The sequence below is a fragment of the Dipteris shenzhenensis genome, chromosome 15 (assembly GCF_047967505.1).
Source record: "Dipteris shenzhenensis isolate YYH24624 ecotype China chromosome 15, Dip_SZ_1.0, whole genome shotgun sequence".
In the NCBI taxonomy this organism is placed as follows: Eukaryota; Viridiplantae; Streptophyta; class Polypodiopsida; order Gleicheniales; family Dipteridaceae; genus Dipteris; species Dipteris shenzhenensis.
Window position 1 is genome coordinate 54662103 of NC_141610.1, and position 20890 is coordinate 54682992.

The 20890-nt window shown below is 46.5% G+C and overlaps 1 protein-coding gene across 1 annotated transcript in view; it reads left to right on the plus strand.

Moving 5' to 3' along the window:
- Positions 1-2724: 2724 nt before the first annotated feature.
- LOC147894002 (Major facilitator superfamily protein) overlaps positions 2725-20890 on the plus strand; it is a 70316-nt gene continuing 52150 nt past the window's right edge. The window contains exons 1-3 of the mRNA XM_087386583.1: positions 2725-2999; positions 3087-3231; positions 6925-7093. Coding sequence (XP_087242709.1) covers positions 2798-2999; positions 3087-3231; positions 6925-7093 — 516 coding nt within the window. The 5' untranslated portion in view covers positions 2725-2797. The remainder of the gene's footprint in view (positions 3000-3086; positions 3232-6924; positions 7094-20890) is intronic.

Below are 20890 nucleotides of genomic sequence, written 5' to 3' on the forward strand. Positions count from 1 at the left end.
TCTTCTCTCAATTGTCGTTTTAGTGCTTGGAAGTGATGCACGTAGTACCTTGCAATTGTAATTAGGTTTGGGCAGAAGAGCATGCAAATGCAGGATGCATTAGGCTTTTTTTTAAAATTGCCATAAGTCAGATTTAGTTTACATAGACAGTCCAAGAGCTTGGGCCAATGTTTGTTGCCATAGGAGAACATGACAAATAATATCTTTAGATTATGGCCACATCAAAAAAGCCCAAGCACATTGACATCACAGAAAATGTTTAGATTATCTCTGAAAACATAGTAGTGCTCGAATTCACAACCCAATCACATGACAAGACTATCATCGAATCCTTGCACAACCAGAAGCAAGGATTGAACTGTCATTGCACAAAAAGGAGATCATGCAATGGATCTCACTTGTAGGTCCCGAATGCGATCTCAAATCCTTACCTCCGCATAACAATCTCATGCAAAGGTGACGATAAGCTAGCTCGTAACAACGAAGTTCAAACCATCTAGATACAAGACAGACCGGTAGAACCAACATTCACCCAAAGACAGAGCCAAAAAAGATGTACTTCACTCATGCAGATCCACAAGCCAGCAATACCACAAAGCGTGCATCGGCACAGAAAGACATAACCAACCGCTCACTCAAAGAGCCACTGCCAAATTCGAAGGAGAAAAGATTCATGCAAACAACCTTTCCTTCATACCTGCCACCAATGCCACACCCATAACGACGAACAACCTTTTGTTTACCCCCCCACTATGAGAGCCATCGCCACAATGAAAGGAAAGCTGCCGCCACAGGCGAAGCAACAAAAACCTTCATGCAAGAAATGCAAACCTTTGATAGCCCATATGAAGCTAGAGAACCACCAAGAAAGACAGAGAACCACCAAGAAAGATGCCGCCAGAGCCGAAGGAAAATCTTTATGCAAGAACTGCAAACCTCGATAGCCGAAGGAAGAAGCATGCACGCTAGAGAACACCAAGACTAACCATACACATAGCTGCCCAAATTTCCACTCCCATCAATGCTAGAGAGCCGCCACCAACTTGAATGATGCAGCCACAAGCCACCACCAGCCTCCACATAGGGCAGTTTGTGTGTATTGAGGTAGAGCTGCCAAGAGGTTGCCTCCCCTCAATACACACATCTGCAACCTAATTAAACACAACCGCCACTACCAACCTCAAGCAAGAAGCCTACTTAAGCTATAAAACCACCTCTAACATCATAACAAACCCTAAGTAGCCATAGCCGCCACCACAAAGCCCAATCACCTTTAAGACCAACCTTAATGTTGGCACACTTGGGCACACCTCCCGTAAATAACACAAAATCGCCAACGTTTGCTTAGCCCTTGCCTTGCCAGGCCAAAAAAGAGCCATAATCATAACGATATTGATACTAAAAAAGAAAGTTTATTAAAAGTCTTCGAAAGAGACTAAAAGAACTTGATGCAATGAGTCAAAGGGGCAGAGCCTCTAAGCGGGCATCAACACCCATGACGAATAGCCAAAATCATAATGATACCGATACACAAAGAGAAATTTATGGACTAGCAACGTCGCGATGTGGTCATTCGGAAACTGGCAGAGACATCCACCCTTCCCTTCCAAACTGTGAGCAACACGGATGGGCGTCAGGTCTATGGTTCACACCGGGTGGTGGCCATCCTTCGACTCACATGTTCATTAGATGGTTGATAGGCTTGTAATGTGTGGGACAATGTGGGCAGTTGACGCCCCTCTTAGCCCAACCTTTTTTTCGTAAGTTGTTCATGACAAGTATAGTGCACGCTCTTCATTTGTCCACCTAGGATGGCACATATCATTTCAAAGGATGGCCTCCGCCTGCAGCCTATAATGATGTATGAGGTGCCTGTGATGGAGGGTTGATGGCTATTAGTATGTGTAATCTGCTGTGGTCGCCTAGCTATGACTACGTCGAATAAGTCATTCCCCCATAGCTTTGCGTCGAATAAGTCATTCTCCAGAGAGAGAGAGAGAGAGAGAGAGAGAGAGAGAGAGAGAGAGAGGTACCAGCAAGCCTCTTCGTGGATCATCAGCAACAACAAGCATCTTTGTCATGTCGATCGAGGAGGAGCAAGAGGTATGGCATGGGAGGATTCAAGACTAATCACTTAACCCATCAAGCTACGTTCCTTTCTGTCATGTCAGAATGGGTTCTCATCACGAGTTGGCTATCGAGCTTGTCTGAACTTTGGCGTGACACCCATACCGACGGGGCTCATGGGGGAGGATTCATCAAGACTAATCACTCACACTATTGGGCTACTTTCCCCCTTGTAATGTTAGAAAGGCTTCTCGTAACTAAGTTGGCTAACATGCTCGTTTGAACACCAGCTTGGCAGCGATAGGGGCCGGGCTTATGTTAACCTAGATGGGCTGTTGATAGTGTGTGTGTCAAACCATTTTGTGATGGCGATGGAGGAGGAGCAAGAGGTATGGCGTGGGGACCAATCATTCAACCCATTGAGCTACTTTCCCTTTTGTCATGTTTCCCTTGTGTAATGTCAGAACAGCTTCTTATCAGACCGAGTAGCATGACAACGAGACTGAGCGGAAGGGGGAGGATGCAATCCACCGAGCGAGCTACCCTCGGGCGATGGGGCTCGTGTGAACGCCCAACCAGAGGTGCGCCACGTGGGCTGTTGAGTCCATGTAAGAGTGTGTGAGAGAGAGAGAGAGAGAAAGAGGAAGGAAGCAGAGCAGCAAGCGTCTTTGTTTGTGGATCATCATCATAATCATCATCATCATCATCATCATCAGCAAGCTTGTTTGTGATGGCGATGCAGGAGGAGCAGGAGCTATGGCGCACCCCCCCTTGGCTCTACCCTGCCATCTTGACCTCCTCTGCACTCCTTCTCTTCTACCGTAGCCGCGCCCTCTCCAAAGACAAAGCCACTCCTTTCCTCCCCACCTTTCTGCCCCCTTCCTTTCTCTCCTTTCAGCGCACCTTCTTGGGCGTCTTTTTTCTCGCATTGGGTGAGCCTTCTTCAACCCATCTTCCGCGCGTCCAGCTTGCTCATTGAAGCAGCGCTTGCTAACTAAGATGATTTCCCTGTGATCCAGTGGCTGAAAACCTTGAGGCCGTGTATGGAGAATCGTTGTTGACGCATAAGGGCCTAAAGCGAGAGGACGTCGCATCGTTTCTTGCAGCCGGATATGTGGCTTCGCTCTTCCTCGGCACTTTTCTCGGCATTCTAACTGATCATATGTTAGCGACTGTATCCCATCGCAATGTAGATCTGCATACCTTGTTGGTCGGATTCTAAGGACTGAACGGGCAGGAAACAATGAAATCCGTTCTTAGTTGCGGTCCATTTATTTTCCTTTTTAGTGTTTCAGGAATCAGGATGCAGTATTTTGGGTTGACAGCGATTTTGTCCATCAGTAACTTTAGTATGTTTTCACAAGAAACGAAAACTTTTCACCTGTTTCAGAGAAGCGTCAATGAGGGAACTGCGACTCCATGTTAAAAATAACAGAAAAGAACATAATCTCACCTCTTTCAATCTCCAAGGACTAACGCAGAAGAACTGCAGAAGAACTCAGGTTTGTTGCTCCTATGTTGTGGCTAATTACCGTTATGCCATCGTTGGAGAAATGGAAAGCCATCGTTGGAGAAATGGAAAGGGTAGATCATTCTCGAAGGACGTGTGCACAATTGACCTTAAGAGAAAGAAGCCAATGGCAACTCCACAAAGTACAAGATTGTTGCTGGCTACCCCTCCATGTGGGCCCTCTCCTTGAGTTTCAGCTGACACCAACACGGGAATGAAAGGTTCCCTAGCTGGCAGATCACACTCCGAACACGTGCACACCAGTGGTAATATAGACACAGGCACTTCTGGAAAATACACACTAAGATAGGTAGCAAAAGAATGTACTAAGCTCCACCAAATGTGGATGTGGACTGATACAAAAGTGTCGTATGTTTTCCTGTGGACAACAAGGAGCAAGCCACCTGCACCAAAACTTAGCACCGTGCAGTTATGCTGAGGCTTTGAACTATTCTTGTAGCACCTCTTTTCAATAACCCAATGTGGGCCTACACCCACTCGTCAAAAGAGATGCTCTATCTGCTCCTTGGCAGAGCACTCAGGAACAATTTGAAGGCATCCTCCAAAGCCAGGCTGCACATATGCAGGTCCTGCTCCGCCAGGTGCTGCTCCTATAGAACCTCGACATGCTCCAACCAATAATGGATTATTAGATCTTTACAAAATACCACTCTGCTTTGTCCTCAAACCTCTTGAGCCAAACCGGATCACTGGACAATGAGGTCACTCTAAAGTTTGATGAGATGTAGCAACCTTGTGATGTCTTCTGCTGAGCCATTTCATGGCCCCTGACTCCAGCAAGGAACTTTCTCTAGATCTATCTCTGGCCAGATGGCATTCAAATGGAAGCTTGTCCTGATCACAGTACCCATCAGATGTGGTATTGACCACCTGAGTCATGAACACGACATAAGCTCTCTAATAACCACGACATATTGTCCATGTGTCCATCCAGTGAACACGACATATTGTCCATGTGTCCATCCAGTGAGTTCAGCAGGTTATAAGCTCCATTAATGGGTAGGACATTCTCAAACAGACAGATGACCATCCAGTTGTCCCTCTCATAAGCAAGGAACAGCCTGGAACCTGAGAGGTATCAAACATCATGATGGAGTTGGCTGACAGACGAGGACCTGCCCATCTAGCACAGTCTGCAACTCCATCCACAACTCTGGTGCAGAGAGATCTGTGTGGCTGCTCCACATAGATACCTTCCATTAGGAATCCATCCAGAAAATCTGGAACTGCATCCAAGCTCTCTCCAGAATCAAGCTCCTGCTGAGATCTTCTCAGGAATGAACCCCAAGTTTTCCAAGGTCTCCACAGGACTGGCATTTTTGACAGTGGCCTCTGTCAGCAACTGAGTCTCTTAGAAGATCTTATCACCAACCACAATCCAGTAGGCGTCGAGTGCCTCTGCAATGAAGCCTGTCCTAGAATTATTCTGTCTTGTACATATTATTCAGGATAGTCCGTGCCTCCAAACAAGTGTCTGCAAACTGAAGGTGTGGGATTAGTTCATCGGTCAATGTCATCATGACAATCATTAACAACGCCTTGTAGTCACATTAACCGGCTCTGTAGTTGACACTATCTAACCCTTACTATCCATTTAGGGTTAGAGCACACGGGCAGCTGCCTTCCAGCTTTCGCCTTTCCTAGTGGGTAATTGCTCTTAACTAACTTGCCTCCCTCCTCAAGTTGGGAATCGGCATCCGTGAAGCCATGGATATGAAGAAAACAGAATGTAACAAACTGAAATGACAACACCCTGCAACTAAACTTGACAAAACACCTAACTGAGTTGGAGGGAGTCCTTTCTTCAGTTCTAACAGTAGATCCTTGGGGACTTATACCATATCAGAGCAACTAGGGCAACATAAACCAGCTCTAGCCCTGGATTAGAATGATGTGGCCCACGTATGGGCCTTCATACAAGGAGGACAAAGAGACTTGACACTTGGGAAATCCTAGAGCATGTTCAGGCACAGTGATATGATTTACTTCATACACCTTCTGGGAGGTTTTGGTGAGAAGGGTCTTGAACTTCTTCTCAAAGGCGGGTTCGTAGGACATCTAATGTAAATCTCTTTTTCTCCATCAGTTGAGGATGAAAGCTGCTAGAAAATGTAATCTTTGTACCAAAGTTGTTAAACAGAGCCCTCTAAAACTGGTTGATCAATTTGGAGCCTCTGTTGGACACAATGGCCCTGGTAATTCTGCACATTCGATGCCACCACAACCTGACTGAGTCCTGTGTGTCAATCCTGTTTGTTCATGGAATCAACATGACGAACCTTTGCAAGGTCCTATCTATTACATTCTTACTTCTGCATGATACCAGGTGATGTGTTTGCTTGACAAGCTTATTTTCAACATCCCAAGTCACCGAACAATTCTTTGCTAATGGACCACAGGCTTCCACAGGAGACATGGAGATGCACAAATTAAATTTTTTATAAAACACACAAAAGAACAAAGGAAAGAAGGGCGTTTGTAAGCACAAATTCTGGGTGATTAATTGCAGGACTTGCTTGCTGCTTTGGCCACTAAACTCACCCTTAGTGCAACATATCACCCATAGACAGCTCAATGCTGCATGGGTGAATAGATGGGCGGAGAAGTTCGTGGAAGTCACAACAATTCTACCATGGCACATAGAGGTCTTATAGTAAATGGCTTGGACTTGCAGATTTTGCATCAAGACTTTGCTCATTGAATAAGCATAGTGGAGGCAGTGAAGGGCTCTGGTTGGGATGTCCTTCAGCCATAATAGATGTTCATTATATACTACACAAGGAATTGTTTAGAACAACAAAAATCTGAATTTGTATGATTGATGTGGCTGTCAAAATCAGCCAGCAAGGAGTGACCTGGAGCAGATAGAAGCACCTTTGCAGGTGGCTGAAAGGGACATATATGGTACTCAAGCTTGGTAAAACAAATATGCTAATGAAGATAGGAGGTGATCGGTTTTCAAGAGGGAGATTGTGTACACTACTGGTTGCAGAAGCACAACATACCTTCTTGACTGGGAACCCCATGACAGACATTAATCTGGCTCACAGGTGTTATGGCCTTCATAGGATTATTTCAGGGTATATTTTAAATTGTTTCTACAAGTTGTTGTTTTGTCTTTTGAAGGGTAGAAATCCAAATTTTTTGGAGTAGGAAGTTGGCATTGTTTTGTTTGCTGTTGCATGCATGTTTTGATCTGAGGGGTCGGTTAAAATCCGTAGCTTTGGTTTGGTTTTATGTAGGGTTGCTAACATTAGGTTTTACACACACACACACACACACACACCCCCCTTGCTTACAATTGGTAGTGTCGTGTTGTTTTGCAGGGGACGGAAGAAAGCCTGTGTGGCCTACTGTTTTATGCAAGTGGTGAGCTCATTAGCTAAGCAGTCAACCAAATATTCAGCCTTATGGATCGCAAGTGTGTCTCAGGGGCTGGCTACATCATTGCTTTCTTGCGCATTTGAAACTTGGATGGCAGCTGAGCATGAGAGAGTAAGTTGTTGTAGCTTACAATCACCCGTAACTGTTGTACATCCTACTGTAATGTGTGTTTAGCATGAACAATTTGAGTTTTTGCATGTCACCTATGTTTTCCTGTGTTTCACTACAGGTTTCTGATATATGACATTAGCAACTTCATCAGTGAAAGGCTTATCAAGCTGTAGTAACCATAGTGAACCATTTTTGGAATATTGTCACATTGGTAAATGTAAGGGGTTTGTTACAACTCTTTAGCGTAGATTGTGTTTGCACCCCTCTATTGTTGCAGACGACAACTGTGAATTGTTCCAAAGGGCTTCGCCATGGGAGCCAATGGAGCATTTACATTGACGAGTTGGGGTTGGCCCACGATGTGTCAGTGAGAGAGGTGTTGTTGGTCCACCTCGCCCATGTGCTCCTCATTTGGGGGTTTACAGATGGGGAGGTAACCATTCTAAGGGTTGGGTGCCATGTGGGTAGTAAGAGTCTGCCACATGGGAAGATCTAACAGAGCATGTAAGGCTGCCACATGGGCAGCAAGTACAGGAAGCAGAACAAGATTAAAGGGTTGCCACATGGGGAGCATTCAGGCTGCTATGTGGGCAGCATTTGGGGGCATCATACCTGGCTGTTTGGAGTGTATCTGTGTTAGAAATGCAAATACCACCAGAGGGTATCCCGCAGTGGAAGACTGATAGATGAGCCCAGGAATTACACATGGATTTCGGAGACAGCACTCCATCCTAGACCACATCTTCACCCTGAGGGTTATCATTGAGGGGGCGAGGTCGGGGCTTTAGAAATTCTATGCTTGCTTTGTAGAGTTTTGGAAGGCCTTCGATTCTACTCAATGATCCCGCTTGATTAGAAGTCTACAGGAGATGCAGATTCCTGAGAGTCTATACCAGTCCGTTAGAAAGAAAGAAAGAAAGAAAGAAAGAAAGAAAGTTTATTAAAGTCTTTGGGAGACCGTGAAGGTCTATGAGACTAAAGATAACTGATACAATGAGCATAACGGTGGCGGTCTCAAAATGGGCCAGCCAACGGTTTCTACAAAAAAGAGGTTATGAAGGACGGTGTGTCTAGTCCTAATACAAAAAATATGTGTCTACCTCCAAATGATACAAAAAAGAAGGGGGGGGCACTAAAAATGGGGCAGAGGGGGGAGATACAATATATATGTACAGGTGGTGATCGTCAGAGACCAATCATAGAGGGGCCGTCAAATGTGAGGCTGGAAAAAACCCTGCGATAGATGATTGGCCTCTGATGTCACGCGGCCTAGTCGAGCTTGGCTCCAGGAGACCTATCGGATTGGGCTGAGAGCACGATCTGGGTGAAGTAGGGATGCCCCCTCTCACTGACTCTCTTCAAGCTCTACATTGATGAGATCACATCATTTATAGACCGCCTTGGAGGTGAGGGATCACTATCAGCTGATCTGATAATACAGATACTACTATATATGGATGACATAGTCTTCATATCATCTTCAACAGAGGGATTGCAGAGACATCTAGAGGCCCTAGAGGTGTTTTGCAGAGAGAGAGAGAGATGAACAGTCAACCTTGGGAAAAATCTTTAAACCTCACGTGCAACATAGCTTCACTTACCGAGGTGAGCAAGTGGAGATAGTGCAGTCCTACATATACCTGGGGGCAATATTCACAGGGCCAGTTTTCATGATGACCTATGCAGCCAGAGCACGACTCACACGAGGGGGGGTTCCTTGGCCGGACTAGAGAGGCAGAGCTACTAGGCGCATTTCCAGGATGTACCGACAAAGGATTGGCTTTTCGATACCCCGGTGAGACCAACTGCCATGTATGGAGCACCTTTTTGGGGAAGTGATCTTCTTGTGGGAGAGTGGAGGAGATTTGAGCGGCTACATGTGACTCTAGGGTCTAGGATGATTTAGAGGAAGCCCCCAGCTCCTTATCAGATAGTAAATGCAGAGTTTGCCATGACGCCTCTCTAGGTTGATTCCATTTTTCAGATAGTGACATTCCTTCAGAGTTTGGGCCCTACCCCATTGGACATTACCGAGGCTGGCACTAGAGTCATCGAGGAGACCAGGAGAGAGTGGGGTTGATACAGGTATAGTATGCATGCATATCCACATGGTTTGCCAATCACGGTACCCAAATGGACTGGCTTCTCTCCTTCCAGTATAGCATGGATTCACTTCTTGAGTCGATCTCACGAGATGAGATTAAGCATATCATACGGTTAGATCTCATCCAGCTTCATATGTTAGGGGGTTTACCAGGAGTTCCCCACCAAGATCCAATTCTATCGTGATCAATTTTTGAGAGTATCGGAGGATGGACTCATGATCAGACCCATGAGGAGTCTCACATGGATTGAGGACCGCCATTGGTTAGATGCGGGTCTCGTCCCACCAGCTGAGGATTGAGGCAGGGATATCCAGAGAGCAACGGATCTGCAGACTATGGAGCATTTTCTATGTACCTTGCGAGCCTACTATGAGATCCGGGGGTGATACGACTGCCTCTTCTAGGAGGGGCACGGCTTTGGTTCACTCATGATTGATTTAATTCCATGACTAGGTTTGCATTAGGCTCTATGTGATTGAGATGTGACGACATAGGAGACACTATTACAACAGATCAGAGAGCAGCAAGGTGTGACAGCACCACAGGCTATTGAGGCAAATCGAGCATACAGGCATGTCACAGCTTTCTATGCATTTGAGTAAGCTTCAGGACACAATGGGGTGGAGGAGTTAGTTGATATGAGGGGAGTGTGGATCAGCAGAGAGAGACGACACGATTCTATCGAGCGAGGGACGCATAGACCACACACACACGACACGGAGAGTAGCTAGAGCACATACGATTGAGGTCAGGCCTATTTCAGCTCTCCTCAAAGGGGATTGCTAGAGACGAGGCATCACCCTTGATATAGCCCACTAGACCAGACCGCATCTCCCGCCACAACGTAAGACAGTTCGACATATACAAATCGGGGATATTCTCGCAGCTCACCGAAGAGCCACTGCAATGCGGGGTTATGGCTTCTGAGTTTTAGGTTTCGGTTTTAGTTTGTATTTGAGTTTTGTCTAAGACATTGAGCTCTTTAGCTCAGTATAGCAATCAGCAAAGGCCCTAATGTGCCCTTTGCTTCAGCCCTTTGAGGCTTGTATGAGTTATTTTTGCTTGGTGTACTTTGTCCCATAGGCTCGTGAGGCCTCTCGAGGACATTAATATCTCTCTCTCTCTCTCTCTCTCTCATGTGGAGCCTACTCACACGTCAGAGAGGGTTATGTGGACAACACAAATAACTTGAAAAATGTAATGGAGGAGCCAGTTGAAAAACTAGGGAGTTACTTAAAAGAAGTTTTGGAACATCGCAAAGGTATTAGGGCTAGCACACAAGCTAGCTCAACAAGCACTCACGACATAGCAAGTTTTGTAATATTGACTTTCATTGGATGTAATGGATCAGTATTAATTAATAGTAATCGCTAGTCCCATAGATCTTGACTTTTATAGAATCATAGCATATAATATCATCTCTCTCTCTCTCTCTCTCTCTCTCTCTCTCTCTCTATGTCTCGAGGACGTGAAATTGTGGGACTTTTGATTTGCGACTCCCGTAATTTGTGCGTGATTGCCTTGAGCCTCTCCGACGCTAGGGTCCGGCCATGGGGCGGGACTTGGGGAATTAAAATTCCTAGTGGGCCCTCAGAAATAGTGAATGTGCGCTCAATTACTAGGCAATTAATTCCTAGGGCCAAAGTGTGCAACAGGGGGGCCAAAAGAGTGGTGCAATTAAAAAACTGCTTTTAGGGGCCAAAAGAGTGGTGCAATTTAAAAAACACTTCTTTTTGGAGCCTAGGGCTTAAAAAGGGGGGGGGGGGAGCTCTTTTAGAAGTAGTTGGCCAAATCAGTTCCAAAAGGAGCCAGATCATCAGTTGTGAGCTGCCAAAGCTTGCCAGGAGCTTCTGGAGCCTGCCAGAGGAAATCGTCACCAGCTAGGGCCAATACTAGTGCATTTAGGGCCTGCAAGAGGAAAACACACCATATCAAGGGCCTGTCGTAGATTGGGTTTTCTGCTAGGGTGTCTTCTGCAAATTGCGATTCTGTTTCCAGGTCCTCTGGGCTGTGCCAGGTGACTGTGTCCTGTTCTGGTTCTGTTTTCAGGTATTTTTGGGATGCTACAAGAATTGGGATCTCTTTTCAGGAGTTTCCTGGCTGTCCTAGGGAAATTGCGATTTGTTTCTAGGCTGTCCAGGCTGTGCATGAAGATTGTGATTTGATTTCTAGAGGCTTCCGGGCTGTGCAAGCTGATTTTGGTAACTTTCCAGGCGTGGGTGTTTGCTTCTAAGCTGCTTTTGTTTCCGTTAGAGCACGAACGAGTTGACCCATTAGAGGCTTGGGAGTACTTGCTGATGGAGGTCTAGAAGATAGAGGGAGCTGTCACGCTTCGCACAGGAGCAGACACGCTTTACCCAGGAGTAGGCACGACTCATACAGGAGCAGTCTGAGACTATCCGAGTCCAGGCTGATCTTATTCAAGGGCTTAGACAGTAGATCTCACAGCTCTGACAGGAGGTCACTGCTGTACGTACAGTCCCAGGGAGCACCCCAATTGTAGAGGCACAGATTGCGAGCATGCAATCTACCATCGAGGAGACGTCCACATGGGTCGACGTAGCGAAATGAGAACCTGCAAGGGTAACTGTTTCGGCTACGCTCCTAGAGCAGCAGCAAAGAGCCAACAAGGCTCTCAACATCAAAGTACGTGGGATTTCCCGCATTGAGACTACCTCGATGGCAGATGCGTAGGCCTTCATGATCACTACCCTAGGGGTGACTGAGCACAGGATTGAGAGAGCATGGCAGGTTGGGAGGGACTCCAACCAAGAGCAGCCCCTTATCATACGGTTCCATGACGCCCAGGCACGACTTTCGGCTTTACGTCGTAGGTCAGCCTTACGAGACCAGCCAACGATCTCCATGGACGAGGACCTCACTCCACTACAGGTTGAGGAGAGGCGTTCTTTGTTGCAACAGCGGGATCAGGCCCGCAAAGAGGGAAAGTGGGCAGTAGTATGAGATGGATGACTCCTTATAGGCCCTCGTCGGGCACCCACCTCTCCTCCCACATAGGGAGGCGGGGTCTACGAGACCCAGACATCTGAGACCCTAACATATACCATCTGGAACTGTAATGGTACCTTATAGTTAGAACCAGGGAACTTCTCGAAATCCTATACAAGTCACGACATAGTCTTTTACACAGAGACACATCAGAGTCCAAAGCGCCCACTACTAGTAGTCAACGGGTATACATGGGATTCTGCTTATAGAGATGAGACGAGCGATACAAGAGGGGAGGGGTTCGAGGATCAGGAGGAGTTGCAGTCCTTTACAGATCCACACTTTTGGGGGCCATCTCAGTGGAGCAAATAGATCCACACAACAGGTTTCTCTGGATCCGGATTCGACACATGGATAGCCGGGATTTGTTTATTATAGTTTGCTACTTTTCCCTCGAGACCTCCCGCTTCGCCAAAGATATTCAAGAGGAGGATGAGGCATCCCCATTTGCTACTCTTTATTAGTCCATTGTTGACTTCTCTAGCCACGGGGAAGACTTCAACGTGAGAATAGGCGCTCATTAGGCACCACTCCTCAACTTCACGGATGATTCGACTCTACTGCAAGACATTGACCTTGAGGAGGCAGGTATGCTACAAGTTTTGGCTGACAGACGAGGACCGCTCACATCTTATGGGCAGGCCCTATCAAATCTCGGCAGGTTGCATGATCTCATTATCTATAATGGTCTGGACAGATGGCCCACATCAGGTGGCTTCACTTGCTGCCCACATGGGTAGACTTCAGTATTGTGGACTACATCATGGGATCTCGTGCCTTCACATCTCGCATCACTGCCTTTACTGTAGCACCTTGTTGGGGTAAAGGCACATTGCCACCCTTTTGTTTAAGATAAGACATCTATGACTGTCTTAAGACAGTCATAGGGTAAAATTTAATCCTAATAAAACTAATGAGTTTGTGGTGTGGCTCATCACTTCACACCCGCACACTTGTGTCTTCTCTCTCTCACACTCTCTCCCTTTTACTCTTCTTCCCCCTTCAGGCCCTTCAACTGGTATCAGAGCCTTCTCTCCCTCTACCCTAGCCTACCCACCCCCCTCGACCTCTACCTAGCCTCTTCATGGGCCAACGGGCCAGCAGGCTGACAGCGCCGTGCGGACGTACGTCGTCCGTACATCCGTACGGACGGGCGTCGCACCGGCGGGTAGCGTGAGCAGGGCGCGGGCGCGGGCACAGATCACGACGTGGGCGCGGTCGCGGGCGTAGAGCAGGGCACGGCGCGGGCGTAGAGCAGGGCAGCAACTGCTAGCTGCTAGCCTGCGCAGGGGCAGCTTGTGCACAGCACCAGGTTGCGCGGAACCAGAGCGCGCGCTCAGGTACGGACATCCGTACCTGCTGTACGGACTTCGTACAGGAGCCGTACATCCGTACGGATCTACACTCCGTAGGTACAGGGAGTTGCATCAGGGAGACCGTCGAAATTTTTTTTCTTCTCTCTTCTGGGATTCTGCACACGTGCGCAGGTACAGCAGGCAGAATTTTTTTTTTGGGAAGAAAAAGAAGGAGAAAGAGCTCTCTGCTCTTGATTCAGGATCATCTTTCAGTTCACAAAACTGTGTTTTTCTTGAAAGTACAGCAAGTACCTTCATTTACCTCGTGCTTGAGGTGAAGAGAACCACAGTGTGTGCTTGATTGCACAGTTGTCTGTTTTCGTGAAGGAAATGCCTTGATTTTGCAGAGGACTTTTATGCTTTTACTGGGCTTGAATCTCAGTTTCCGGGTGAGCAGACCATAGGGCTTTTGCCTGGCAGTTGATGCTTTGTATGCCTTGAGGTAGTGTGGTGCCACAGAGCACACATTTGCCTCAATTTCCGCAGTGTCGAGGTGACATTTTCTTGCAGGTCACATTTCTTGTGCAACACTCAGAGAACCTCAGTTGAGCCACGCTTGGCCAGGGCGCATCGAGTTTACTCGGTCCCTAACTGTCCATCGTTGACAGTGCTCAAAAGGTTCATCATTGAGTGTTTGTACGTTGGGATCTGTGTATGTCATTTCTACACAGGACAGTATATGCATTACACTGCTGGTTGATTTTTGTCAGAGAGATTTTCACATTGCATGCTACCTCAGTGTTGAGGTGTTCTTCACTTGGTTCAGGTGTCAGATCAAGGGGCTTTTGCCCAGATTTTGTTTGATAGCACTTGGGTTACCGACAGAGATCTTCAGATACATTTTATCCCCTTGACAAAAGGGTGATTGCTTGGGATTTATCCCATTTTCTGTTGCAGGTTTTGTGACAGGCTGAAGTGTCATTTTTTTTGCCAAGTGGTTTATGCATATTAACTCAGTGCAATACCTCATCTGAGGTGGGAGAAGTGATCAGTACAGTCAGTACAGCAGTGTTTACAGCAGTGTTTTGTGTCTTGTCAGCCAATGATGCACTGTTAAAGCACTTGTGGAGCAGCTGCAGCAGTCTGAAATTACTGTTTTTATGCCTATTTGAGCACGGTACAGTGTTTCAGAAGGTACAGTAACTGGGAGAATTTTCTGTTTTGCTGCAGATTTCCTGACAGTAAAAAAACAGCACTATTGTGAGTGCTCCTGGCTCTTGATAGAGCAGGTTTTTTCTGAGAAATCAGAATTTTTTATTCAGTCTTTTTTACTTCCAGGGAATCAGGTACTTTCCTTATCTGATATGGCATCAGGGGGAAGTGAATCTTCAATTCTGAACATAAAGAAACTGGAAGGAGCACACAATTATGCATTATGGGCAGAACAGTGCTTGAATGTACTTCTGTTAAAGAAGATTTCTAAGCCCATAAGGGTGAAGGGTGTCAAGCCATCTGACATGGCAGTTGATGACTGGGAAGAGCTTGATTTGTCCGCAAGGGCAGCTATCATGCTCACTATTTCTGACACTCGTGTTCAATGTTCAGGCTGAAAAGACCTCTTATGGTCTATGGCAAAGGCTAGAAGAATTGTATGCCCAAAAGAGCTCAGCCAGTAAGGTTTATTGGTTGAAGAAGCTGGTTGATCTTCGCATGAAGGAAGGTACAGCTATGACCTCACACTTGAGTGAGTTCAATGCCATCTTTACACAACTGATTGCACAGGGATTGAATCTTGATGAGGAGTTCAAGGCTACTTTCTTGCTGTGTACCCTCCCTGAGAGTTGGGACACTTTCAAGACCACCCTGTCAAATTCGAATGTCACTCTTATTTATGCTGATGTAGAGAGCTCTCTCCTTATGGAGGAGATGAGCAGGAAGAATAATGCGAGCAGCAAGTCTTCAAATGCCTTGCAGGTACAGGATAGAGGCAGGACTCAGCAGAAGGGGAGATCTGCTAGTAAGTCCAAATCCCGCAGTCAGTCCCGTGGCAAAAAGGATATTGAATGCTTTTATTGTGGCAAGAAGGGACATGTGAAGTCTAAGTGCTTCAAGTTCATACGGGATCAGAAAGCCAAGAAGGCTGAAACAAAGGATGCAGGCAATGGAAGCAAAGGCAAAGGCAAGGCCAAGGCAGATGACTGGGATGCAGTGAATGTTGCAGCAGAGGACAGTGACAGTGACATACATGATGTTTTATGCTCTTCTGCTGTAATAGCACATGCTTTGGTTTTTGATGGCCATGACATGCACACCTGGCTCTTGGATTCAGGTGCTACTTTTCATGTTACTCCTCATAGGGAGTGGTTTACTTCCTACACAGGTACTCATGGAGTTGTTCATCTTGGGAACAACTATGCATGTCAGATTGCAGGGATTGGCAGTATACAGATAGTATTTCCTGATGGACGCATATTCATGCTTGATGGTGTCCGCCATGTGCCGCAAATCAAGAAAAATCTGATTAGCACTGGCTTATTGGATGACAGTGGTTACCACACCACATTTGGGGATTCCAAATGGGTGATTACTGATGGCCAGGCTGTAGTGGCTGAGGGTTTTAAGAGTGATACCTTGTACCCTCTTTATGTTTCCAGTGTGGGTAATCATGTTGTTGCCATAACCGAGCTGCCAAAGGTTTCATTGTGGCATAGCCGGTTGGGACACATGTCTGTTAAAGGAATGCAAGAACTGTCACGTTTGGGTTATCTGCCGTCTCTTTCTTTTTCAGATTTGTCTACTTGTGATCATTGCATATTTGGCAAGCATTCTGTGACTCCTCATAAGAGGAGAACTCCCCAGAGTAGAGCACCACTTGATCTAGTGCACACTGATTTGTGTGAGATGCCACAGTTATCACTAGGGGGTGCAAAATATTTTATTACTTTCATTGATGATGCCACACGCAAAGTGTGGGTCTATTTCCTGAAGCATAAGGGCGATGCCTTAGATGCTTTCAAGAAGTTTGTCGCTCAGGTTGAGAATCGGACAGGTCGCAGGCTGAAATGCCTCAGATCCGATAATGGGGGTGAGTATGTGTCACATGCTTTTGTGCAGTTTTGCCAAGCTAAGGGCATCAAACAGGAACTCACAGCCCCTCATAATGCATCTCAAAATGGTGCAAGTGAGCGTATGAATCGAACTATTCAGGAGAAGGTTCGATGTATGTTGTCTTATGCTGCATTACCCCATGGCTTTGGGGCAGAAGCCGTGCAAACAGCAGTTCACATTATTAACAGGTCGCCAAACAAGGCTTTGGAGTTGAAAGTGCCAGAGGAGGTGTGGTCTGGCAAGCCACCTTCATATAAGCACTTACGTGTATTTGGCTACGAGTGCTTTGCTCATGTACGCAAAGAACTGCGCACCAAACTGGATCCAAAGTCTATCAGATGCATCTTTATGGGTTATGGTGACGAAGGTGAAATGGGGTACAGGTTATGGGATCCCGTTAAACGGAAGATTATACGCAGCAATGATGTCATCTTTAAAGAGGATAGTGTACACAAGGAACCCGTGCAACTTGTGGAATACATGAGGGTTATTTATGATGATGTTGGACAGCAAAGAATGCCCATTTATATGCAGCAGCAGGCTGCTGCAGATAACCCTGTTCAAGAGGGTATACAGGCTGAAAATCAGCCAAATAATTTTGCCAATGATGCACCACTGGATATGCCAGCAGATGGGGCTGTAGAACAGCCAGATATGGTGGTACAGCCACCCGTTATGCATGAAGAACAGGCTGGACAGCAGCCTAATCCGGAACATTTTGTTAGGAGGAGCACCCGTGTACAACGGCCTCCTGCCAGGTTTGTTCCAGGAGCCAATAATGTGGCTGATTTTATCATGCTGACAGATTGTGGTGAACCTTCCAGCTTCAAGGAAGCTATGGGAAGAACAGAGAAAAAGAAGTGGGAGAAAGCCATGCAGTCAGAAATGGACTCCCTACTTCACAATGATACATGGGACTTGGTGCAGCTACCTGCAGGCAGAAAGGTTTTGCCATGCAAGTGGGTTTACAAAGTCAAAGTGGATTCAAATGCTTTACCGAGGTATAAGGCCAGATTGGTTGCCAAGGGATTTAAGCAGGAGAAGGGCATTGACTTTGATGAGATCTTTTCCCCTGTAGTCAAGATGACTACTTTGAGAGCAGTGTTAGCTCTTGTTGCTCATGACGACATGGATTTATGTCAGATGGATGTGAAGACAGCTTTTCTTCACGGAGATCTCCATGATGAGATCTATATGAGTCAGCCAGAGGGATATGCTGTTAAAGGGAAAGAGCAGCTTGTGTGTAAGTTCAAGAGGAGCTTGTATGGACTCAAGCAGGCGCCAAGAGAATGGTACAAGAAGTTTGATGCCTTCATGCAGTCCCAAGGGTATCATAGGTGTGAGACCGATCATTGCTTGTACACCAAACGGGCAAAGGATGGCAGTTTGATGCTACTCATTCTATATGTGGATGACATGCTTATTGCCAGTAAATCTCAGCATGAGATTAGTGCTTTGAAGAAACAATTGCATAAGTCTTTTGACATGAAAGACTTGGGTGATGCAAATCATATTCTTGGCATGCGGATTACTCGTGACAGGTCCAAGGGACTTTTGTTTCTGTCACAGAAAGAGTACATTGACAAAGTACTGCAGCGCTTTAAAATGAAGGGGGGGAAGTCTATTAGTACCCCGTTGCCTCCACATTTCAAACTCAGCAGTAAGGACAGCCCCAGATTAGATGATGATAAGGCTGAAATGGCCAAGGTTCCGTATGCATCTGCAGTTGGTTCTTTGATGTATGCCATGGTTGCCACTCGTCCGGATATTGCTTTTGCGGTGGGAGTCATCAGCAGGTATATGGCAAATCCAGGCAAGCGGCACTGGGAAGCAGTGAAAGGTGTCTTGAGGTATCTCAAGGGTACAAAAGACTTGTGCATATGCTATGGTAAGCAGGATGCATTGGTGCATGGTTTTACAGATTCAGACTATGCAGGGAATGCAGATAACCGGAAGTCTACTACCGGTTATATTTTCACATTTGCAGGAGGTGCTATATCATGGGTGTCTCGGTTGCAGAAATGCATTGCACTGTCAACTACTGAAGCTGAATATGTTGCAGCCACTGAGGCTTGCAAGGAAGCAATATGGCTTACTCGGCTGGTGGGAGACTTGGGCATTACAGGAGATATGCCAGTTTTGCATTGTGATAGTCAGAGTGCTATCATGTTGGCAAAGAATCCGGTCTTTCATCAGAAGACCAAGCACATAGATGTGAAATATCATTTCATCAGGGAGGTACTGGAAGACAAGCGACTTGAGCTTGTGAAGTTGCATACTGATGATGATCCTGCAGATTTGCTCACTAAGAGCTTGCCTACAGAGCGGTTTGCACATTGCCGCCACATCATGGGATTAGGATGAGACCATTCTTATTTTATGGTCTTGCATACAGTAACTGTATATTGCTGTAACTTTTATTCTTTTCTCCCCTTTAGGCACATTGGCCTTTAGGTGGGAGGTTGTTGGGGTAAAGGCACATTGCCACCCTTTTGTTTAAGATAAGACATCTATGACTGTCTTAAGACAGTCATAGGGTAAAACCTAATCCTAATAAAACTAATGAGTTTGTGGTGTGGCTCATCACTTCACACCCGCACACTTGTGTCTTCTCTCTCTCACACTCTCTCCCTTTTACTCTTCTTCCCCCTTCAGGCCTTTCAGACCTCTCCCTCCAGGGGCTGATCATACCTATCTTTTCTTTAGCATTTCTACCCCCTGCCGCATAGCACTTTCTACCCCGTTGAGTTCTTACTCCACCTACCATGATATACGCTTTGATAGCGATCACTCACACCTACTAACTTTGGCTGTCTGTACATACTTCTCGCATACATTGACTTTGTACCCTTACTAGAGGATTGTGCCGCCCTAGTCACTCGCTCACTACATGAGGCTGCTCTTCACGCCTTCCCCCACACCACCCGCCCACCACCTCTTGGGACCATACCCTGTAATAGCTGGTACGATGATGAGTGTAAGGCTTTACGCTGTCAGCTTAGTTTCGAGACAAAAAACAGCTTTTTGAGCGAACCAGAGACGCTACGTGAGTACCATCCTCTGGTACGCAGGAAGAAACTTGACTTCGTGCGTCAGAACAAGGAGGAGCTACTGAACATTTTGTTCAATAACAACTCTAAGGACTTCTGGCTGAGATTTCTAGAGGGACGGCCCCCCCTACCACTCATTGACACTTAGGTTTGGTCTGATTATGCACGCACGCTCTATGATATCCCAAATCAGCCAGCCCCTAACCTATTACATATGCCAAGCCTCACATCTTGCACCGTCTTCACTAGGGTGGGTAAAGGATGCCGTAATGAAACTTCATAATGGCCGAGCGAAGGATCATGAGGGACTATGCACTGAGTTCATTGCATATGGGATTAACCTCCTAGCCCTGATCTAAGCCAAGCTATTTAATGAATCCGTTTGCTTGGGGTTTCTACGCACTTGGACCATCAACACTATCTCACCCATCCACAAGGCAAGGGATCCCATGAACTCGAAGAACTACAGGACCATTATGATTGGACATGTCATGTCTAAGATTTATGCATCAGCACTTGATTCTGAGGTTAGCAGATTTGCGGAGTGTCGAGGACTGAGAGCAGCGGGACATGCTGGTTTCAGGAAGGATCATGGGACCATGGACCACATTCTCGCGCTTAGATGTATCATCGAGGAGGCAAGGGCACGAAAGCAAAGGATTTACTGTTGCTTTGTGGACTTCCGCAAGGCATTTGACACTGTTCCGAGAGCCCGCCTCATACGATGCCTATAGGATTTGGGTTACGATCAGGAGATCATTTGGGCTGTCATGACACTTTATGAGCGAGTTTCAGGCAGAGTCCGGACAGGATCTGGATGGATAGACAAGATCATGAGCACTATCAGGGTCAAACAAGGGTGCCCATTATCACCTATCTCATACGATGCCTATAGGATTTGGGTTACGATCAGGAGATCATTTGGGCTGTCATGACACTTTATGAGCGAGTTTCAGGCAGAGTCCGGACAGGATCTGGATGGATATACGAGAGCCCGCCTCATACGATGCCTATAGGATTTGGGTTACGATCAGGAGATCATTTGGGCTGTCATGACACTTTATGAGCGAGTTTCAGGCAGAGTCCGGATAGGATCTGGATGGATAGACGAGATCATGAGCACTATCAGGGTCAAACAAGGGTGCCCATTATCACCTACCTTGTTTGGCCTCTATATTGACGAGCTCGAGACAGTGATGCATGCACAGGGTGGGGTAGGCTGCTCTCTCA